General features: G+C 46.1%; 1 protein-coding gene across 5 annotated transcripts in view; it reads right to left on the bottom strand.

Moving 5' to 3' along the window:
- The window catches only part of KANK1 (KN motif and ankyrin repeat domains 1), a 350,857-nt gene that overhangs the window by 36,845 nt on the left and 289,150 nt on the right, over nucleotides 1-24,862 (bottom strand). For all 5 annotated transcript variants that reach the window (XM_063913934.1, XM_063913936.1, XM_063913938.1 and 2 more), the window contains exon 3: nucleotides 6,861-9,506. In XM_063913934.1, coding sequence (XP_063770004.1) covers nucleotides 6,861-9,506 — 2,646 coding nt within the window. The remainder of the gene's footprint in view (nucleotides 1-6,860; nucleotides 9,507-24,862) is intronic.

The following is a 24,862-nucleotide window of genomic DNA, read 5'->3' as shown; positions in this document are numbered from 1 at the left end:
CTCACAACAAATAACAACCCGATTTTTTTGTAACAATAACTATGTACAAGTATTGCAGACAATCCGCACTTGGGATGGGTGCCCAGCATCCACTACGGACTACGAGAAATAGATTTATCGGTAAGTAAAATCTTATTTTCTCCGACGTCCTAAGTGGATGCTGGGGACTCCGTCAGGACCATGGGGATTATACCAAAGCTCCCAAACGGGCGGGAGAGTGCGGATGACTCTGCAGCACCGAATGAGAGAACTCCAGGTCCTCTTTAGCCAGGGTATCAAATTTGTAGAATTTTACAAACGTGTTCTCCCCCGACCACGTAGCTGCTCGGCAGAGTTGTAATGCCGAGACCCCTCGGGCAGCCGCCCAGGATGAGCCCACCTTCCTTGTGGAATGGGCCTTGACAGATTTAGGCTGTAGCAGGCCTGCCACAGAATGTGCAAGTTGAATTGTGCTACAAATCCAACGAGCAATCGTCTGCTTAGAAGCAGGAGCACCCAGCTTGTTGGGTGCATACAGTATAAACAGCGAGTCAGATTTTCTGACTCCAGCCGTCCTTGAAATGTATATTTTCAATGCCCTGACAACGTCCAGCAACTTGGAATCTTCCAAATCGCTAGTAGCCGCAGGCACCACAATAGGCTGGTTCAGGTGAAACGCTGACACCACCTTAGGCAGAAAATGAGGACGCGTCCGCAGTTCTGCCCTGTCCGAATGGAAAATCAGATATGGGCTCTTATACGATAAAGCCGCCAATTCTGATACTCTCCTGGCTGAAGCCAGGGCCAGTAGCATGGTTACTTTCCATGTAAGATATTTCAAATCCACCGATTTGAGTGGCTCAAACCAATGGGATTTGAGAAAATCCAAAACTACATTCAGGTCCCACGGAGCCACTAGGGGCACAACCGGGGGCTGTATATGACTTTTACAAAAGTCTGGACTTCAGGAACTGAAGCCAATTCTTTCTGGAAGAAAATCGACAGGGCCGAAATTTGAACCTTAATGGACCCCAATTTGAGGCCCATAGACAATCCTGTTTGCAGGAAATGTAGGAATCGACCCAGTTGAAATTCCTCCGTGGGGGCCTTCCTGGCCTCACACCACGCAACATATTTTCTCCAAATGCGGTGATAATGTTGTGCAGTCACCTCCTTCCTGGCTTTAACCAGTGTAGGAATGACCTCTTCTGGAATGCCTTTTTCCTTTAGAATTCGGCGTTCAACCGCCATGCCGTCAAACGCAGCCGCGGTAAGTCTTGGAATAGACACGGTCCCTGCTGAATCAGGTCCCGTCTTAGAGGTAGAGGCCACGGATTTTCCGTGAGCATCTCCTGAAGTTCCGGGTACCAAGTTCTTCTTGGCCAATCCGGAGCCACGAGTATCGTTCTTACTCCCCTTTGCCGTATAATTCTCAGTACTTTGGGTATGAGAGGCAGAGGAGGAAATACATACACTGACTGGTACACCCACGGTGTTACCAGAGCGTCCACAGCTATTGCCTGAGGGTCTCTTGACCTGGCGCAATACCTGTCCAGTTTTTTGTTGAGGCGAGACGCCATCATATCCACCTTTGGTTTTTCCCAACGGTTCACAATCATGTGGAAGACTTCTGGATGAAGTCCCCACTCTCCCGGGTGTAGATCGTGTCTGCTGAGGAAGTCTGCTTCCCAGTTGTCTACTCCCGGAATGAACACTGCTGACAGTGCTATCACATGATCTTCCGCCCAGCGAAGAATCCTTGCAGCTTCTGCCATTGCTCTCCTGCTTCTTGTGCCGCCCTGTCTGTTTACGTGGGCGACTGCCGTGATGTTGTCCGACTGGATCAACACCGGCTGACCCTGAAGCAGGGGTTTTGCCAGGCTTAGAGCATTGTAAATTGCTCTTAGCTCCAGTATATTTATATGAAGAGACATCTCCAGGCTTGACCATACTCCCTGGAAGTTTCTTCCCTGTGTGACCGCTCCCCAGCCTCTCAGACTGGCGTCCGTGGTCACCAGGACCCAGTCCTGTATGCCGAATCTGCGGCCCTCTAACAGATGAGCACTCTGCAACCACCACAGAAGAGACACCCTTGTCCGTGGCGATAAGGTTATCCGCTGATGCATCTGCAGATGCGATCCGGACCATTTGTCCAGCAGATCCCACTGAAAAGTTCGTGCGTGGAATCTGCCGAATGGAATTGCTTCGTAAGAAGCCACCATCTTTCCCAGGACTCTTGTGCATTGATGCACAGACACTTTTCCTGGTTTTAGGAGGTTCCTGACAAGTTCGGATAACTCCTTGGCTTTCTCCTCCGGAAGAAACACTTTTTTCTGAACCGTGTCCAGAATCATTCCCAGGAACAGCAGACGTGTTGTCGGGGTCAACTGAGATTTTGTAAAATTCAGAATCCACCCGTGTTGTTGCAGCACTACTTGGGTTAGTGCTACTCCGTCCTCCAGCTGTTCTCTGGACCTTGCCCTTATCAGGAGATCGTCCAAGTAAGGGATAATTAATACGCCTCTTCTTCGCAGAAGAATCATCATTTCGGCCATTACCTTGGTAAAGACCCGAGGTGCCGTGGACAATCCAAACGGCAGCGTCTGAAACTGATAATGACAGTTTTGCACCACGAACCTGAGGTACCCTTGATGTGAAGGGCAAATTGGGACATGCAGGTAAGCATCCTTTATGTCCAGGGACACCATAAAGTCCCCTTCTTCCAGATTCGCTATCACTGCTCTGAGTGATTCCATCTTGAACTTGAATTTTTGTATGTACAGGTTCAAAGATTTCAGATTTAGAATAGGTCTTACCGAGCCGTCCGGCTTCGGTACCACAAATAGCGTGGAGTAATACCCCTTTCCCTGTTGTAGGAGGGGTACCTTGACTATCACCTGCTGAGAAAACAGCTTGTGAATGGCTTCCAATACCGTCGCCCTGTCTGAGGGAGACGTTGGCAAAGCAGACTTTAGGAACCGGCGAGGGGGAGACTTCTCGAATTCCAACCTGTAACCCTGAGATACTACCTAAAAACTTTTTCTAAGCAGCTCCTTAAGAGAGCCACCTAGATTGCACCCTGCTCGGACGGGCACAAAAACCTAACTGAGGCTTGGAGGAGGGTCATAGGGGGAGGAGCCAGTACACACCACCTGATCCTAAAGCTTTAGTTTTGTGCCCTGTCTCCTGCGGAGCCGCTATTCCCCATGGTCCTGACGGAGTCCCCAGCATCCACTTAGGACGTCAGAGAAATTAATGATTAGAAAAAGACTTGGCAAGCATAGCCCGTCTGCTACGCAGAGATCGTCCGTCAACTCGCACCTGCAGCGACCTCGGCACCATTACATCCGGCCCATGGACCGGGTAATTACTTAGTTGTGCTGAACCTTTTACCACAATACAAGGCATTCCTTACAGGCGTGACAAATATTTGTAGAAATCATTTCCTTGGGGACCAGGTATCTGTAAACTTTCATTCCACATTATACATTCCGAGACATTTGGGAGATTACTTAGACAACACCCATAGAGGGAGAATAGAACCTGCGGTGAGCTAAGCTTGCCACTGTACACACAGCATGGCGAGCACAGTGAGCCTGCAAGGGGCTTCATTGCGCTCGTCCCCCTGAAAGCATTCTAGCGCTCAGGATGCCGATATCGGTATACTGACATTCGGCATCCCATGCGGCGGGATCACATACTGATCCCGTTAAATTATGCAATTATTCATAATTATATGTTTAGAATTTGTGCTAGAGCGCCGTGTTGTTGTTTTTTTTTTTTGGGGGGGGGGGGGTTGGTTTTTTACTAGGAATAGGCTATTTGTTTATGGAGGACTGACTAAGGCCCTCATTCCGAGTTGATCGCTAGCTGCTTTTGTTCGCAGCGCAGCGATCAGGCAAAAAATCGGCACAATGCGCACGCGCGTCGTACTTTTACAACGAACAATGTAGTTTCACACAAGGTCTAGCGAAGCTTTTCAGTCACACTGCTGACCGCAGAGTGATTGACGGGAAGTGGGTGTTTCTGGGTGTCAACTGACCGTTTTCAGGGAGTGAGTGTAAAAACGCAGGCGTGCCAGATAAAACGCAGGCGTGGCTGGGGAAACGGAGGCGTGGTTGGCCGAACGCAGGGCGTGTTTGTGACGTCAAAACAGGAACTAAATAGTCTGAAGTGATCGCAGGCTAGGAGTAGGTCTGGAGCTACTCTGAAGCTGCACAAAATTATTTTGTGGCCGCTCTGCGATCCTTTCGTTCACACTTCTGCTAAGCTAAGATACACTCCCAGAGGGCGGCGGCATAGCGTTTGCACGGCTGCTAAAAGCAGCTAGCGAGCGAACAACTCGGAATGAGGGCCTAAGCCCTTTATAACAGCTACTACGTGATAAACTACCCTGGTAGTGCCTGATCAGTTGCGGAAGTCCGGGAGGCAATGGAGTGGGCTGCCGCCGGGCTCCAGCACTGAAGGGCGCACCTTCTCCATTTCTCCATTGCCTCTGGTGACAGTGCGGCTGTCCAGCTCCCGCATGACACCCCTGGTTACCCGGCACCTGCAAAACACCCTGTGTGCCCGGCTCCCACATGACACCCCCGGCTGCCCAACTCCCGCATGACAACCCCTGCTCCCACATAACACCCTTGGCTGCCCAGCTCCCACATGACACGCACGGCTCCCGCATGACACCCCTCGGCTGTCTGGCTCCCGCCCCCCTACAGCGCAGCTGCCCAGCTCCGGCTTCTAGACCATGGCTGGCCGGCACCCACCAAACAGAGCAGCTGCCCGGCTCCAGCTCCCACATTCTGACACCACGGCTGCCCGGCAACAGGTGAGAAGAGGGAACTGATGGCGGAGAGTGTCAGGGTGGAGACAGAGTGTGTGTGTGTGTGTGTGTGTGTGTGTGTGTGTGTGAGAGAGAGTGTGTGTGTGTGTGTGTGTATAAATATTGCTGTGGCTGTGTGTGTGTGTATCTGTGGCTGTGAGTATGTAGATATGTGGCTGTGTGTGTATAGGTGGTATCAGGTGTGTGTGTATATATGGCTGTGTGTATTTGTGGCTGGGTGTGTATTTGTATATATGTAATTGTGTGTATGCGTGTATATGTGGCTGTGTATGTATAACTGAACGCCCCTGGGCCTGATCATATATATCTTCTTATATTTTTTAGTTTACAGATCAGCAAATGTTGGTGTGTCCTAATGCATTCAAGGACACAAGTATACTGGGCTATACTTGTTAATGTACAAAGTGAGTGCTTCCAATGGCCACAGACCTAGGCAATCGCATTAAAAGCAGAAAACATTTCACATCCAACTAACTCCACAATCAGCAACATCTGAGAACTCCCCAATAAGCTGCATACAAGGGATGGATCCCCCACACAAAAATGATTTAGCAAAAGCTTTATAGGCAGTGTGTGTGTGCTTTGTTTTCTGCTACTTCTATATTGGGATGCAGTTACATTGCCGGCAGAAAGGATCCGGCAGAGGCGGTCAGGATACAGACGCTGGAATCCTGACTGCTGACAATGCCGCCAGCCAGAACCCCGGCTCACAGAGGCTATTCCCACTTGTGGGTGTCCATGACACCAATAGAGTGGGAATAGAACCTGTGGCGAGCGTAGCGAGCCCACAAAGGGACTCTCTGCGATCACCCCACTGCCGGCACATTAACAGCTGGGGTACCGTTGTTTGTATACTCACGGACGGCATCCCGACCGTCTGTATTACATACTGATCCTTCTATATTATGTGATGCTTTTATAAACTTTATTACAACAAAATGATTTAAAACAAAATGAACCCTTTATCAAAAAGGTAAACGTTGCGATTTGCAAGGCACCAAGAATAGTTATTAGAAGGCACAGGCATGTTTGTTGTTATTAATGCTACACTAACGCTCACTTCCCACACGCATTGTGCCCTAATCTGTGACTCTGACTCACCTAGTATTAGAAGGAAATCAGGTTTAATCCTGTTAGGCTTTGTTGTTTCCAATTTTGACACATTGCTCAAAAACAGTTAAAATGCTGGAAATAGCTTCCCAGCACAGGCGGCCATTAGCAAGCAGGGTGTTCACCGAAGCAATCCCCATCACACATGTCATGTGTAGCACAAGAATTGCACTTCTGGGAAACAGGGCTGTCCAATAGACACCTAGGTGAACTGGATGCTGGACATTTCATGGTTCATTTCTGATCCTATAAGTAACCGTGTATCTCAGAGGGTGTGGATTAACATATAGACAGTCGAAAGGTCTACAGTCAATAGGTCGACACCATACAGTCAATAGTTAATAAGTTGACAGGAACAAAATGTTGACAGGATCAAAAGTTGACACAATAAGGGTTGACACAAATTAGTTAAAATGCATCACTTCGAGGGTGTTTTACCATCCTTAAACACTTTCCAGGTGTGATGGGGCATTGTCGGTTTAAATGGCACACAAATCTTGATTTATTTACTAAGGGAAACCTTTAAGTGAAATGCAAAAATATTTAACACTGCAAATTCAAAGACTAAAAACTACTTTATTAGCAGTCATAGTTGTAATAATCAATTAATTTGCCCATCTTTTAACATATAAAATGAAAGCCCATTATGGGGCTTGAGAAGCAAAAAGTACAGATTTCCAGTATTCTCTTGTTTGTTTTTTTTAAATCGAGAATGTATGGCGAGAATTTATTTATATTTTAAGGACAATTTACCTCCATCTTTATAGAATTCTCCCATAGTGCCACAGTGTTCTATGGTGTAAAAAAAAAAAAAAAAAGCTGTACAGTAACAAACCACAGCCAAGTCTGATAGCATGTAGATAACGCAATGCATCAAATACCGTCATGTCACTGGATCTACTACAGTAACATAGGTTAGTGGGGATCTCACCTGTAAAGGAATCCTGCTCCACAGACTGTTTCTGCTTTCCCGAAATTCGCAATTCTTCATTGCTGCCATACTTCATTACAGAATTAATAGATGAGATAGTGGTGATGAGCTGGGAGTTGAGGGAGCCAATCTGTGAATATGGTTCTCCAAACGTTTCAGCTAGCTCAGTGTAATTCTCAGCAAGAAGCATCTGCTGCTCCTGAAGCAAGTTCTGAACTCGCTCAATGTAATGGTCTATTGCGGGAGACTCTATAGTTGATACATTTTCCTTTAACGTAGTATCTTCTTGCTGCTGAGGAGGCTCATCTCCAACTGCTATAGTTCTTGTGTCGACAGAAAGGGGAACAGGCTCACTAGAACCACAGGCAATACTACGTAACTTGACACCAACCAGAAAATTATCTGAGATACTTATCTGCCCAACTCCAAAATCTTTGGTCTTGTGGACTAATGCTAGACTTTCAAAATCAGAGTCAGAAGTACATATTCCAATAGTACGTGTTTTTGGTGTGGCATTGATTTCTTTCACTTTACCATCTCCTATTGCAACCGATCGCATTTCCACTATTTCTGTGTTGGTCTGTTTGCTGTACATGCTGTATGCAGTGTTTGTGCTTGTATCAACAAGACTTGGCACTTCTGTGTTGGTGAATTGGCTTGATAGCTCAACTTCTGTGTTAGTTTGCTGGTCAGCAGTACAAGGAACAACTGTTATGGCACAGTCCACTTTGGTTACAAGTTCTGTATTGACACCACATGACATATAATGCAATAATGGTTTAACTGTAACATCCACAGAACAATCTCCACAGCCAACAGATTTCACATCCTTGACTATTGTCTTGTTTCGATTCAACTGGTCTATGGCCTCCTCTCTAGAAAGTTCAATTTCACAAGTTGCCTGGTCCACCCCAACACTTTTGTCGCACATCACAAGCTCACACCCCACGCCCATGTCACAAGTATCTACTCTTTGTTTTACAATCCAGTGATTCATTGGGGACTCAGGGCCCACAGCTGCATGTTGAAGGACAGTTGTACATGATACACCAATGCTGCTTGTTTGTACGTAATTACCAACACAAGAGTCTACTACATCTAAATTATCTCCATTGCTTTGATCTCTCATTTCTACGATTGCTTCAACCATCCTGTTGCAAGTTAAGGGCTGAGCCATTACTGCTTTATCTATTTTTTTTCTCGACCCTGCTTCTCGTATTTCCAACTTCAATTTTGTCATTTCCATCTCATAGGTAGTTTCTCTCAAGTCTGTTTCAAGTCGGTAGATTTTATCTTTAAGTGCTTCAATTGTTTGTTGCTGAAGTTCAAATTCTCTTTCAGCATCCGTAGTGACCCCAAGCATTTCCTCAGTAACGCCAACCCCAAGGCTTCTCACATCCATTTCAGTACTCACAGAAACATCCCTGCTAGGTTTTGCGGATCTATAGTACATTACTACATCATTCATGTTTTCATCAGCACCAACTGCAATAGAACGGTTACATTTTTCTTTAGACCTGCTCTGCTGTGCAGAACAGTAAGCCTCAAAACTGCTGTCCTGTATTTTGTTTTGCAGAGACTGCATTTCAGCTGTTAGCTGTCTAAACTCTTTAAGTGTCTGTGTATTTTGTTCTGGACTTTCCATTTCATCATCAGAATCTATATGTAACTCCCCACCAGATTTAACACGAGTATGTGATTTTTCAAAGCCAGCAACATTACCTGCACTGTAAGATCTCTTACGGAAACCCGTATCACCACTTTGGGTAGTAACTTTTTGGCTTTTTATTTCAGACATGAGCTGTCTCTTCTCCTCTTGTAATACTGAAATTTTTACCTGAAGGATTGGGATGGTTTTTACCTGTTCCTCAAGTTCTTTTAGGCGCTTAAGTGCAACAGCCATCTGCTCCCTGATATGCTGGAGATGCATAGGACTCACATTGGTCACTGGTGTAGTTACCCCAGAACTGAGTGGGCTGTGGCGGATGGAGCTCCCTAAAGATGAAGCAAAGAAGGCAGTATAATCACCATTTGACTGGTGTCCATTTTGAAGCTGCTGTGCAGTTGTTTGCCCTGCTGATCCAGTGTAGGATGAAAGTGACCCAGTTGAGCCCATTCCCCCAAAACTCGCCAGTCTCGGCCTACGCACATCGACGAAGGATGAGGCTACCTGCATGATGACTTTCTCTTGTTCTAGCCTTCTCCGAGTTTCCATTAACGTTTTTGTAACATGAAAATTGTGTGTAGGGACCTGTGGGGAAGGTGGTAGCAACGGTTTGTTCTCAGGGATAGTTAGAAAGTTGGAAGATGTGTCTTGAGAAGAGGATGATCTTGCAGAGCTGGAAACAGTATGCCGTCTGGCAATTAGAGAAGGGGACTGCTTATGCTCATCACTGTTGGAGGATGAAAGAGAATCATTAGATGGCCACCCTGTCCCCTGGCAGGACTCGTTCTTGCCTTCAGGAAAGTGTGTAGCCAACTTTCGCTTCTTTAAAATGTTCAGTTTCTTTATGGTGTTCCCCTTTTGTATATCCTCCACATATTTCAGAAAGTCCAAATCTATCTGGTATCCATATGGTGTTTCCACAAAATATGCAGCTTTAGGGTCTCTTGCGTCTTCACCATTTGAAGCACTTTGCTCTTTTTCTACAAAGATAAGGAACAAACATTTATATGTATTCAGGAATTATAGAGTAAATAACATCTGAAAATCTCTCTCTTTATATATATATATATATATATATATATATAGAGAGAGAGAGAGAGAGAGAGAGAGAGAGAGAGAGAGAGAGAGAGAGAGAGAGAGATAATGCATGTCAGATTGCTTACTTATGTTAAAGGAAAAGAGGAACTATTACATAGGTACACTTGACCGATATCTAGAACTGACTCTAAAGAATGTAAGTGCCTTTAGGTGTGAAGCTAAACATGCAGGTTTCTACACAATAGTAGTCTTAAAAGTAGTAAATATTATTAAGCACTACTCGTGTTTGACACACATATGTATTTAACATGTAAATCCCTACTATAGAACCTTAATTCTACAAACTTGGATCAACTGTAAAATAAACATGTAATAAATGTATGACTATATGATACATGTAAACAAAGAAAACAATATATATTATTTTACCATCAGTGCACATACACACATACAGAGGGACAAAACCTGGAGTTAGAGCAATAATCCAGGAATTCGATTTTATAGATATTTTTAAACAAAGATGTTTCAATTGACAACACAACTCAGTGACGTGTAACAGATCACAGGACACTATCACTCTAAAGACCACTCCCCTTCCATTCTCCACACTACATGTAAATAAAATAGTCAAATGTTTCACGGTAAACCAAATCCCCCCCTCCCGCCTCCCTTTATTTGTTTATCAGAGACATCCTGCAGGATTACAATTATAGCCATCAGTTTGTTCCACTGTGAAAACCAATTTAACACTGTCTGCTACTTCTGTATCCTCTCCTTCCAGTTACATCTTTTCTGTTCCGATGATATTTTGAGACCACCATGACACGAACACAAACTAAAAATATGCAGACAGACCTGTTCCGAGCCCCGTCTGAAATTCCACAGCTAAAAGAGAAACTGCTTGCGATCACATAACACATCAAATCTGGGTCCCACAACCTGCTGCCGAGCTGGGAGCCACATTACACAAGTCAGACTGGCAGAGAGGGCTGTACACTCCTGGGGCAAAAGCCACAGCACCATCAAGTACCAAGCAGCAAGGCTTCTATCACTGCACAGAGTTACAAGTGCTCATAGATGAAAATAGAAGTGGTTGCGAAATAAAGACTTACTTGTCAGCGCAAGCTGTGCTGTTTGCAGCAGTCAAATGCAATCCCTGTGTGCTCATGTTGCCAGAGCCTGTCATAGCTCCGTCTCCCTCCCTATACCAGCCTAGTACCTCCAGAGCTGGTTTCAAACTTTTTTTTTTTCTTTCTTTGCCGCATAAGGAAAAATCCCACATTAGTATAAACTTAGCTGAACAGGGCTGACATTTTCATAGGTCAACTTTTCACCAATGACTCCTGCTGGACAGTTTCCTTCCACCACCCTCCTCTGAAAGCCTCAGCTGTTCACTTCACGGCAGAGTCACACTTCAAACACTGCAAAGCCACATCCTGGCTCTTAAAGGTGCAGTCACTTGTGAAACTCTGATGAACTTTGACAGCAACATGCTTGCTGGAGATGAAGAGGGAGTTACACGGCTTAAAGGGAAACGCACACACACACACACACACACACACACACACACACACACACACACACACTCTATCAACACTTTTGTGTGTGCAATGGACAACAGCTACCATGCCACTAGTCATATGTTCGCCTCATTTAATACTTTTAGTAGACAGAGAGTTACCTACAATAAACAGCATTCCATAAACTACTGTATATTCTAGATAAATAAGCTGCCCCAGACATATGGTCTATAACCTGTTCAAGGCTCCGACGTTCACATTCATACCATAACGTGATTGAACTAGTTTAATGTTCATTTATTCATTTAGAAAAATGTAACACAGTAGCTTGCAAAAAAATAAAAATCTTAAAAAGTCACATTTGTTAGTATTATAACCAACACTTACACAGATTGTTCCAGACAGTATTTTAATTTTTCACGTTAATTTGCAAATTCATTATTTGTCTGCAGATTTGTTTTAACTAAAAAAAAAATGAAAACTGATGCTTGCATAAGTATTCAACCTCTGTGCTGTGGAAGCTCCAAGTTTACACTGATGAACGTTAATATCCTAACTAGCCTCTATCTGTGAATCATTAAAAAACATCAGATTTTATAGATAAAGTACCCTAATTCAAGATAACATTGGTCATACTGTGATTCTGAAGGAAAGTGTGAAAATTAAGACCAAAGAACATTCTAAGAAATTAAAAGATATCATTTTAGATATGCACATGATAGGAAAAGACTACCAAATAATATCCAAGTGCCTGGATATCCCAGTGAGCACAATTGGATCAATTGTGAAGGGATGGAAGCAGCATCATAGCAAGCAGGCACCTGCTAGACAAGGATGACCTTGAAACATCAGAGCTAGAAGGAGACTTAGGAAAGACTACAAGGAGAGGTTGACTGTCACTTTGAAGATGCTACAGAGTTCACTGGCTATTGGAAGATATGTTTTGCACAAAGTATAGGATAGGTACAAGTACTGATGATGATGATGATGATGATGATAATAATAATAAGATTTTACTCACCGGTAAATCTATTTCTCGTAGTCCGTAGTGGATGCTGGGAACTCCGTAAGGACCATGGGGAATAGCGGCTCCGCAGGAGACTGGGCACAACTAAAGAAAGCTTTAGGACTACCTGGTGTGCACTGGCTCCTCCCACTATGACCCTCCTCCAGACCTCAGTTAGGATACTGTGCCCGGAAGAGCTGACACAATAAGGAAGGATTTTGAATCCCGGGTAAGACTCATACCAGCCACACAAATCACACCGTATAACTCGTGATGCTATACCCAGTTAACAGTATGAATAACAACTGAGCCTCACCAACAGATGGCTCATAACAATAACCCTTTAGTTAAGCAATAACTATATACAAGTTTTGCAGACAATCCGCACTTGGGATGGGCGCCCAGCATCCACTACGGACTACGAGAAATAGATTTACCGGTGAGTAAAATCTTATTTTCTCTGACATCCTAGTGGATGCTGGGAACTCCGTAAGGACCATGGGGATTATACCAAAGCTCCCAAACGGGCGGGAGAGTGCGGATGACTCTGCAGCACCGAATGAGCAAACTCAAGGTCCTCCTTAGCCAGGGTATCAAACTTGTAGAATCTTGCAAAAGTGTTTAAACCCGACCAAGTAGCAGCTCGGCAAAGTTGTAAAGCCGAGACCCCTTGGGCAGCCGCCCAAGAAGAGCACACTTTCCTCGTGGAATGGGCTTTTACAGATTTAGGATGCGGCAGTCCAGCCGCAGAATGTGCAAGTTGAATCGTGCTACAGATCCAGCGAGCAATAGTCTGCTTAGAAGCAGGAGCACCCAGCTTGTTGGGTGCATACAGGATAAATAGCGAGTCAGTTTTTCTGACTCCAGCTGTCCTGGAACATATATTTTCAGGGCCCTGACTACGTCCAGCAACTTGGAGTCCTCCAAGTCCCGAGTAGCCGCAGGCACCACAATAGGTTGGTTCACATGAAAAGCTGATACCACCTTAGGAAGGAATTGGGAACGCGTCCTCAATTCTGCCCTATCCATATGAAAAATCAGATAAGGGCTTTTGCATGACAAAGCCGCCAATTCTGATACACGCCTGGCCGACGCCAAGGCTAACAGCATGACCACTTTCCAGGTGAGGTATTTTAGCTCCACGGTTTTAAGTGGCTCAAACCAATGCGACTTCAGGAAATCCAACACCACGTTGAGATCCCACGGTGTCACTGGAGGCACAAACGGGGGCTGAATATGCAGCACTCCCTTAACAAAAGTCTGAACTTCAGGCAGGGAAGCCAGTTCTTTTTGGAACAAAATGGACAGAGCCGAAATCTGGACCTTAATGGAACCCAATTTTAGGCCCATAGTCACTCCTGACTGTAGGAAGTGCAGAAATCGACCCAGTTGAAATTCCTCCGTTGGGGCCTTTCTGGCCTCACACCAAGCAACATATTTTCGCCAAATACGGTGATAATGTTTTGCGGTCACATCTTTCCTCGCCTTAATCAGCGTAGGAATGACTTCCTCCGGAATGCCTTTTTCCTTTAAGATCCGGTGTTCAACCGCCATGCCGTCAAACGCAGCCGCGGTAAGTCTTGGAACAGACAGGGTCCCTGCTACAGCAGGTCCTGTCTGAGCGGCAGAGGCCATGGGTCCTCTGAGATCATTTCTTGAAGTTCTGGGTACCAAGATCTTCTTGGCCAATCCGGAACCACGAGTATAGTTCTTACTCCTCTCTTTCTTATTATTCTCAGTACCTTTGGTATGAGAGGCAGAGGAGGGAACACATACACCGACTGGTACACCCACGGTGTTACCAGAGCGTCCACAGCTATCGCCTGAGGGTCCCTTGACCTGGCGCAATATCTTTTTAGCTTTTTGTTGAGGCGGGACGCCATCATGTCCACCTGTGGCCTTTCCCACTGGTGTACAATCATTTGGAAGACTTCTGGATGAAGTCCCCACTCTCCCGGGTGGAGGTCGTGCCTGCTGAGGAAGTCTGCTTCCCAGTTGTCCACTCCCGGAAAGAACACTGCTGACAGTGCTAACACGTGATTCTCCGCCCAACGGAGAATCCTTGTGGCTTCTGCCATCGCCATCCTGCTTCTTGTGCCGCCCTGTCGGTTTACATGGGCGACCGCCGTGATGTTGTCTGACTGGATCAGCACCGGCTGGTGTTGAAGCAGGGGTCTTGCCTGACTTAGGGCCTTGTAAATGGCCCTTAGTTCCAGAATATTTATGTGCAGGGAAGTCTCCTGAATCGACCATTGTCCTTGGAAGTTTCTTCCCTGTGTGACTGCCCCCCAGCCTCGAAGGCTGACATCCGTGGTCACCAGGACCCCGTCCTGTATGCCGAATCTGCGGCCCTCTAGAAGATGAGCACTCTGCAGCCACCACAACAGCGACACCCTGGCCCTTGGAGACAGGGTTATCAGCCGATGCATCTGACGATGCTACCCGGACCACTTGTCCAACAGATCCCACTGGAAGATCCTTGCATGGAACCTGCCGAATGGAATTTCTTCGTAAGAAGCTACCATCTTTCCCAGGACTCGCGTGCATTGATGCACCGACACCTGTATTTGTTTTAGGAGGTCTCTGACTAGAGATGACAACTCCTTGGCCTTCTCCTCCGGGAGAAACACTTTTTTCTGTTCTGTGTCCAGAACCATACCCAGGAACAGTAGACGCGTTGTAGGAACCAGCTGCGACTTTGGAATATTCAGAATCCAGCCGTGCTGTTGTAGCACTTCCCGAGATAGTGCTACGCCGACCAACAACTGCTCCCTGGACCTCGCCTTTATAAGGAGATCGTCCAAGTACGGGATAATTATAACTCCCTTTATTTCGAAGGAGTATCATCATTTTTGGCCATTACCTTGGTAAATACCCTCGGTGCCGGGTATTGGTAATGACAGTCCTGTACCACAATTTTGAGGTACTCCTGGTGAGGAGGGTAAATGGGGACATGCAGGTAAGCATCCTTGATGTCCAGTGATACCCTGTAATCCCCTTCGTCCAGGCTTGCAATAACCGCCCTGAGCGATTCCATTTTGAACATGAACCTTCGTATATAAGTGTTCAAAGATTTAAATTTTAGAATGGGTCTCACCGAACCGTCTGGTTTCGGTACCACAAACATTGTGGAATAGTAACCCCGGCCTTGTTGAAGGAGGGGTACCTTCATTTCACCTGCTGGAAGTACAGCTTGTGAATTGCCGCTAGTACTACCTCTCTTTCTCCGAGGGCAGCAGGCAAGGCTGATTTGAGGTAACGGCGAGGGGGAGTCGCCTCGAACTCCAGCTTGTATCCCTGTGATACTACTTGCAGAACCCAGGGATCCACCTGTGAGCGAGCCCACTGGTCGCTGAAGTTCCCGAGACGCGCCCCCACCGCACCTAGCTCCACCTGTGGAGCCCCAGCGTCATGCGGTGGACTCAGAGAAAGCGGGGGAAGATTTTTGATCCCGGGAACTGGCTGTCTGGTGCAGCTTTTTCCCTCTTCCCTTGTCTCTGTGCAGAAAGGAAGCGCCTTTGACCCGCTTGCTTTTCTGAAGCCGAAAGGACTGTACCTGATAATACGGTGCTTTCTTAGGCTGTGAGGGAATCTGAGGTAAAAAAAAATTCTTCCCAGCTGTTGCTGTGGATACGAGGTCCCATAGACCATCCCCAAACAATTCCTCACCCTTATTAGGCAGAATCTCCATGTGCCTTTTAAAATCAGCATCACCTGTCCACTGCCGGGTCCCTAATACCCTCCTGGCAGAATGGATATTGCATTAATTCTGGATGCCAGCCGGCAAATATCCCTCTGTGCATCCCTCATATATAAGACGACGTCTTTAATATGCTCTATGGTTAGCAAAATAGTATCCCTGTCTAACAGGGTAACAGACCACGCTGCAGCAGCACTACACCTCCATGCTGAGGCAATTGCAGGTCTCAGTATAGTACCTGAGTGTGTATATACAGACTTCAGGATAGCCTCCTGCTTTTTATCAGCAGGCTCCTTCAAGGTGGCCGTATCCTGAGACGGCAGTGCCACCTTTTTTGACAAACGTGTAAGCGCCTTATCCACCCTAGGGGATATCTCCACACGTGACCTATCCTCTGGCGGGAAAGGGTACGCCATCAGTAACTTTTTAGAAATTACCAGTTTCTTATCGGGGGAACCCACGCTTCTTCACGCACTTCATTCACTCATCTGATGGGGGAACAAAACACTGGCTGCTTTTTCTCCCCACATATAAAACCCCTTTTTAGTGGTACTTGGGTTAATGTCAGAAATGTGTAACACATTTTTTATTGCCGAGATCATGTAACGAATGTTCTAGTGGATTGTGTATATGTCTCAACCTCGTCGACACTGGAGTCAGACTCCGTGTCGACATCGGTGTCTGCCATCTGAGGTAGCGGGCGTTTTTGAGCCCCTGATGGCCTTTGAGACGCCTGGGCAGGCACGGGCTGAGAAGCCGGCTGTCCCACAGCTGTTACGTCATCCAGCCTTTTATGTAAGGAGTTGACACTGTCGGTTAATACCTTCCACCTATCCATCCACTCTGGTGTCGGCCCCACAGGGGGCGACATCACATTTATCGGCATCCGCTCCGCCTCCACGTAACCTTCCTCATCAAACATGTCGACACAGCCGTACCGACACACCGCACACACACAGGGAATGCTCTGACTGAGGACAGGACCCCACAAAGTCCTTTGGGGAGACAGAGAGAGAGTATGCCAGCACACACCAGAGCGCTATATAATGCAGGGATTCACAGTGATTTTTCCCTTATAGCTGCTATGATACACAATTTTTCGCCTAAATTTAGTGCCCCCCCCCTCTCTTTTTAACCCTTTGAGCCTGAAAACTACAGGGGAGAGCCTGGGGAGCTGTCTTCCAGCTGCACTGTGAAGAACATGGCGCTAGTGTGCTGAGGGAGATAGCCCCGCCCCTTTTTCGGCGGACTTCTCCCGCTTTTATTAAATTAATGTGGCAGGAGTATTTTACACATATATAGCCTAGTAGGCTATATTATGTGTGTTTGCCACCTGTAAGGTACTCAAATTGCTGCCCAGGGCGCCCCCCCCCAGCGCCCTGCACCCATAGTGACCGGAGTGTGTGGTGTGCACAGGGAGCAATGGCGCACAGCTGCAGTGCTGTGCGCTACCTTAATGAAGACAGGAGTCTTCAGCCGCCGATTTTGAGGAATATCTTCTTGCTTCTGGCTCTGCAAGGGGGACGGCGGCGCAGCTCCGGGACCGGACGATCATGGACGGGCCCAGTGTTCGATCCCTCTGGAGCTAATGGTGTCCAGTAGCCTAAGAAGCCCAAGCTAGCTGCAAGCAGGTAGGTTCGCTTCTCTCCCCTAAGTCCCTCGTAGCAGTGAGTCTGTTGCCAGCAGATCTCACTGAAAATAACAAACCTAACATATACTTTCTTTTTCTAGGAGCTCAGGAGAGCCCCTAGTGTGCATCCAGCTCAGCCGGGCACAAGATTCTAACTGAGGTCTGGAGGAGGGTCATAGTGGGAGGAGCCAGTGCACACCAGGTAGTCCTAAAGCTTTCTTTAGTTGTGCCCAGTCTCCTGCGGAGCCGCTATTCCCCATGGTCCTTACGGAGTCCCAGCATCCACTAGGACGTCAGAGAAAATGGTTTGTTGTAAACCAGAGTATATGCTACAGTTGCGCATTTGTGTGAAAAGACTACTTTCTAATGCACGTTACTTTTGAGTGAGGTACACCTATTATACATCACACTTGCCTACTCTCCTGGAATGACTAACGAATCCTGGATGGCTCTCCTGTATGCCTGGCAGAGTAGGTAAGTTTCTCAACTCTTGAGTGAAGTGGGCAGTCTGGGTGGCTAGATGATTTGCGCTGATTCTCATCATAGTGGCCTCTCCAAAAACGATGTGATATTAAAAACACTTGTAATAGTTACATTTTCCCATGCTTGCCTACTTTTGAAAAAGCATTTCAGGATGGCTGTGAAAGTAACATCTTCAGATGGAGCCACGCTAATCATGGCTCCGTCTGTGCCTGGGTGTGCCCGGCGAGATGGACTGCCGGGAGCAAATGGGGAGCATGTGCGTCAAAGTGAATGGGCGTGTCTGTGTATGCTTGGCGTGCACCCCAAAAAAGGGGCGTGGTCTCAAACCGAAAGGGGCATAGTCACACAACAGTAATAATGCCCACAGTAGTAGCACCCCTAATACACATGATGCCCACAGTAGTAGCACCCCGTAATACACAATGCCCACAGCAGTAGCGCCCCTTTTACAATGACCATAGTAGTAGTGCTCCTTATGCAATGTCCACTGTACTTGTAGTGCCTCTTATATAGAGTCCATAGTAGTGGTGCCCCTTATGCAATGCCCCCAGTAGTAGTGCCCCTTATGTCCCCAGAAGTGATGCCCCTTAAGTGCCCCCTTTACAATGCCCTCATTAGTAGTGCCCCCATTAGTAATGCCCTTAATGGTAATGGCCCTGTGTAGTATTGCCCCCAGTAGTAATGTTGCCTGTAGTAATGCCCCCAGTCGTTTAGCCCCCTGTAGTTTAGCCCCAGTAGTTATACCTCCAGTAGTAATGCCCCTAGTAGTTTACCCCCACTTTAGTTTAGCCTCCCAGTGGTAATGCCCCCAGTAGTTTAGCCCCTGTAGGTTAGTCCTCATGTAGTTTGCCCATGTAGTTTAGCCCACAGCGGTAATGTCCACAGTAGTTCAGCCCCCCAGTAGTAATGCCCCAGTAGTTTAGCCCCATGTAGTTTGCCCCAAGTAGGAATGCCCCCAGTTGTTTAGCCCCTGTAGTTATGCCCCCCTGTAGTATAGCGCCCCTGTAGTTATGCCCCCAGTAGTAATGTGCCCCTGTAGTTATGCCCCCAGTAGCAATGCGCCCCTGTAGTTTGCCCCAGTAGTTAGCCCCATGTAGCTTACCCCCAGTAGTAATGCCCCCTTGTAGTTTATCCCTGCTGTAGTAATGCCCCTGTAGTTTGCCCCCAGTAGTAATGCCCCTGTAGTTATGCCCCCAGTAGTAATGCACTCCTGTAGTTAGCCCCATGTAGCTTGCCCCAAGCAGTAATGCCCTCTGTAGTTTGCCCCTTGTAGTTTAGCCCCCCTGTAGTAATGCCCCTTGTAGTTTAGCCCCCTGTAGTAATGCCAGCCTGTAGTTTAGTCCCCAAATAGTAATGCCCCCAGTAGTTTAGCCCCTGTAGTTATGCCCCCAGTAGTGTGCCCCAAGTAGTTATGCGCCCATGTAGTTTACCCCTCGTAGTTTGCCCCCAGCAGACGTGCCTTAAAAAAAACAAAAAAGCACCATACTTACCAAGCCCCGCTCCCGCATCCGACCGCTGTGATCCTCCCGGCACTATGAGAGAGACGTCATGACGTCTCTCTCATAGCGCACACTAGAGCCGGGAGCAGGAGCTCAGTAGTGAGCTCCTGCCGCCGGGCTTCCACTGTACGGGGAGAGCCGGGCGCCGCCGATAACAGCGGGCACCTGGCATCTCCCTGCGTGCCGGCACACATTGGGTTAGGTGAGCCGGAGGAGGCGGAACTGCGTTCCGTCTTCAAGTGGAACTGACGGAACGCAGTTCCGCCCCGTTCCGGCTCACTTTAACCCCTGCTTGCATCCATATGTAAATGAGCCCAAAACAGTTAGTAAGATCTACTTGTTAATGAAAAGACACAGACTTTTCAGGGCTTGCTCGTGTATTGTGTTTTACAAGTGATTCTATATGAGTAGCCATGAAAAACCTTATTTAAAAATGCATGTAGCCATAGGGATCATTGGCCCAAATATATTAAGCCTTAAAAGTGATAAAGTGGAGACGGATAAAGAGTGATAAATGACCAGCTTCCTACACGCCATGTACGAGGCTGTGTTTGAAAAATGACAGTTAGGAGCCGATTGGCTGGTCATTAATCTCTCTTTATCAGTCTCCACTTTAACATTTGTTAAGGCTTAATACATTTGGGCCACTGTGCTGTATAACCACTGCAAGGAAATTGTACAGATGATCCCACTTGAATGTATACATCCCCAATTTATTTATTTATTTATTTATTTAGTAAACGCACAAAAAGTACAACAGCTACATAATGGGGATAAGGTGTAATCAGTGAGATTGCTAGACACTTCGGGGAGTCAGGGAGATTACTAATATTTCAGGGAGTCTCCCGGACAATCGGGGAGAGTTGGTAAATATGCATTTTCCAAAACCCTTAAACATTTGTACATACAGCATATACTCCCTATGCTGCACACATCTAAACACAATTTCTAAACCCTTTTTCAGTGTGTGCACAACTCTTTATGTGTCTGTTGTTTTTACTGAAAAAGGCTCTTGGAATCCCCGCTGCAGCAACACTGAGAGCTCTGTGCAGACAAACACTGCCCTATTCATATAGAGAAACCGTGGCAGTACCTCGCACTGCACTTACACAAACTACAATTTACAGAGGGACAAGTCTTCTGTGTTTACAGACCATTCTTTAGGACACTCTGGAAAATATTTTTCTTCCTCTCTTATTTTCCCAATATTTTTACAGCATTATACTGAAAAAGCAATGTAAAATACGTAGCCACAATGCTTTGAATCAGAATGATTAAACAATTCACATCCCATCTCCCCATAAAAATTCTTACCGCGTGTTAATGTTAGTGTAGCTTTTCATCATTTCACATGTTTGTAAGGTCATTATGTTGCATTAAAACTATTTACTGTATCATAGCAAAAATGTTTACAATCTCAAGTTCCAGTATTTTACAATAATCCCTTGGGTCATACTTCGTGGCTAAACAGAAGCAGCTAAGCATGTCACGCACAACAGATGGACCTATGATACACGTGTAGCCCATGTTATATATTATTTGTTAGCATTCATTTTATTGTAGATAACAATCAAGCATACAATATAAATCAAGGGTGTTCACTAAGCTCCTTTTAACATAACCTAGGTAGAGTAACTCTGGAGCATCCTTTCAGAGGTAGCTCATCTAACTCAGACACAGGAGAAACTCTGGTCATGACCAGGGTGGTGGGCCTGGGTCAAATAACACGGGTCAACCCATACACACACAGACACACAACCTGGGGTTTTCATAGGCCCTTGCCTCAGTATAAAAGGAGTATAAATTATATTGGTTACTGGAATGGTAATCAACCTAGAACTGGGGAGGGAATTAATGGTCACTAATACCCCTTTCACATCGCACAAATAACCCGGTACCGACACGGCATATTGCCGTGTCGAACCGGGTCAGTGTGCGATGTGAAAGCACACTGGGCGATTTAGCGGGTCGCCTGACCCGGTAAATCAACCCGGTAAAAAAGAAGGGTTTTACCCGGGTTGATTACCGGGTCAGGTGCGGTGTGAATGGGAGCCGTGTCGATGCGACACGGTTCCCATTTACAAGATAGGGAGAGGCGGCGCTGGAGATGAGCTCATCTCCCGACGCCGCCTCCACCCCCGCCCCTGCTGCTGCTGCGGCCTCCGTTGTCATGGCAACCGACCCGGTATATTGCCGGGTCGGGAAGCCTGCAACTGAGCGCAAATGCCGGATCCCACCCGGTAAGTACACGTTTGTCTTACCGGGTAGGACCCGGCATTTGCGGTGTGAATGCAGCATAACATGTTATATATTTGATATGCAAATTTTACATTCTAAAACCATAAAACAAAAATGGTCTGGATATGTTTTTTTCTCTTGTCCATGTGGGAATCCAAGTGTGCCCACAACAGCAGTGGGTGCCAAACTAATGGGAGCACCACCAATAGTGCTAGTACTGCGCACTCTCCTACAGAAGCACCATGAGCATGTCTGAGGGAGCATCATGCCCACTATACATTAGATGGCATGGAAGTGGGGGTGATATGAGCAGCGCACCCGCACACACTATATTTTGTATTGTTGCAGACAGGCCTGACACTCAGATGCAGGTAGCTGGAGGAGAGAAGCTGCAGGGCAATTACCACCCACGTCATTTCTCCTGGGCTGGCACTGAGGTAAGTGTGGATGGAAGTAAGATGACATAAGTGGTGCTGTACAGGAGGCAGTGATGACATATATAGCTATAGATGATTTGACTTTGTTTGCATGGACTTTCACAGTGTATTAACTATATGAATGTCATGACTTAAATGGTATCCGGACTAAATATCTACACTAAAAAGGTCTACAGTCAGTCAATAAGTCTACCACTAATGGTAGACATGCATTAAGTCGACAGGGTCAAAAGGTCGACATGTAAAATGTAGACAGTGTCAAAAGGTCACCATGACATAGGGTGACACATATATGGTACACATGTTTTTTATTTATTTATTTCAGCTTTTTCATACTTTACCATCCACGTGGACTATGATTGGGAATAGTAACCTTTGCCGAGCGCAGTGATAGCGGAACAAGGCACCTTGCCCAAAACATGGCGAGCGAAATGCGCCATGCGAGGAGACGCGGTACACGTATGGGGCTGGTTTGTGGCAGAAAAGTGACAAAACACCTCACCTCAAAAAAGTGTCTTCTTTTTTTGTGCTGACCATTTCCATGTCTACCTTTCATACTGCCTACCTACTCTAAGTTGACCTTTTGACCCTTTGACCTAATGCAGGTCTACCATTAGTGGTAGACCTATTGACTGTAGACCGTTTTACTGTAGATCTAATAATCCACACGTCTTAAACATGAACTGAGCAGTACCCAGGATTGCGTCAGGGCTTCTGCATATTTACAGATTGTATATAAGAACTATAAGAACATAAAAAGAAACAATTTTTGAACACATTTAACCAAAAGTATGAACATGTAGTTGCTTAGTACAGATAAAAAAATAAAAAAAAAGACACTGCAGACCATAACCTCAAATAGGACTGGTTCTGTAAGTTAATACAGTTAGCTGCTTAGTAAACTACAGCAGGGATGGGGAACCTTCAGCCCTCCAGTTGTTGTTGAACTACACACCCCAGCATGCCCTGCAACAGGTTTAGCAAGGACAATTAGCAAAACTGTAGCAAGGCATGCTCATATGTGTGGTTCAACAACAGCTGGAGGGCCAAAGGTTCCCCACCCCTGAACTACAGTATTGAATCATCTATAAACTACTCGCATTTATCTGATAGTCCAGTCTAGCCAGCAAGAGCTTGGTAGCGCCCATCTACCATAAACAAACCCCTGCAGACCATGTTATTTTGGATCTTACAGTCTTGATGCCAGTTTCCATGAACGTATATCCTGTGCAAGCCAATGAGTCAGACTTTTAGCATTCAAAATATTACTACTTAGACAAAGAGTTGCAGGTCACATATAGCAGAATGCGGGCACAACCATAAACTGAAAGTGACATGTTGGGAGTGGTACTGTGCGGAAAGTTCCTCCACACACTTTTCTGTTGAAAGGACTTGAGTCTGCTTGTGTTCAGGAGGTGCCAGTAACAGGAAAGTATCCTATACTCTTATACAGTGCTGTAACTAGACATTTTAGAACTGTGTGCAAGAAACAGCATAGGGCTAGTGCGCGCAGCAAATTAATAGGGGCGTGTCTTCATGAAGGGGCGTGGCCACAAAATAATACCAATTTATATTATGCTGTACAGTAGTCTCCATTATTCAAATTACACCGCACAGTAGCACCACTTACACACATTACACCAGGTAGTTCCCCTTTTACACATTACGCCAGGTAGAGCCCCTGTCAAACATTACGTCAGGTAGAGCCTCCTTTTACACATTACGGCAAGTAGAGCCCCTTTTACACATTACGCCAGGTAGAGCCCCTGTCAAACATTACGCCAGGTAGAGCCTCCTTTTACACATTACGGCATGTAGAGCCCCTTTTACACATTACGCCAGGTAGAGCCCCTGTCAAACATTACGCCAGGTAGAGCCTCCTTTTACACATTACGCCAGGTAGAGCCCCTTTTACACATTACGCCAGGTAGAGCCCCTGTCAAACATTACGCAAGGTAGAGCCTCCTTTTACACATTATGGCAGGTAGAGCCCCTTTTAACACATTACGGAAGGTGGAGTCACCTTTTACACATTACAGCAGCTAGAGCTCACTTTTACACATTACGCCAGGTAGTGTGCCCTTTTACACATTATGGCAGCCTGTCCCCTACACACACACAGCCTGTCCCCTACACACACAGTCTGTTCCCCCAATGCGCGCGCACACACACACACACAGTCTGTTCCCCCAATGCATACATACACACTCAGCCTGTCCCCTACACACACACACTCAGCCTGTCCCCTACACACACACACACACAGCCTGTCCCCTACACGCAGTCTACTCCCCCAATCTGCAAACAAGTAAATCCCTAGCGCTTATATAAACACCAATTCTGTTTGGTCTCTCAATAGAACTAAAAGTGCTACTAAGCAGCTCCCAAATGTCACCACTGTAGTGACAAAAATTACTAGAGGTAAAAACAGATGATATAGAATATCAAGGGAGTGCTTTTGGAATCTAGATAGAAAATGTGTTTTATGTTTAAAAATATACGAAAAAAAGCACATTATCAATTACATACACATTACATGCATATACAATAAAAAATGAATATGTTATAAAAATCTATTTCACAAACGTAGATGTATCCGGAAAACAATCGTCCTCTACTGATGCTTTATTATTGGCCAAGGATCTCGTTAGAGTATTAGCTCAATTCACTGTCCATGATACAAATAAAATTACATTTGCTGGAGATACTTGTTGTATAAATGAAGGGTTTCCAAATAAATGCTTAATAAATCCCAACTCTGCTATATTCATCCATGTCAGTTGTA

This window comes from Pseudophryne corroboree, chromosome 1 (genome assembly GCF_028390025.1).
Source record: "Pseudophryne corroboree isolate aPseCor3 chromosome 1, aPseCor3.hap2, whole genome shotgun sequence".
Taxonomy (NCBI): Eukaryota; Metazoa; Chordata; class Amphibia; order Anura; family Myobatrachidae; genus Pseudophryne; species Pseudophryne corroboree.
The sequence above is the reverse complement of the archived record's forward strand: the minus strand, read 5'-3'. Positions and strand labels throughout refer to the sequence as shown.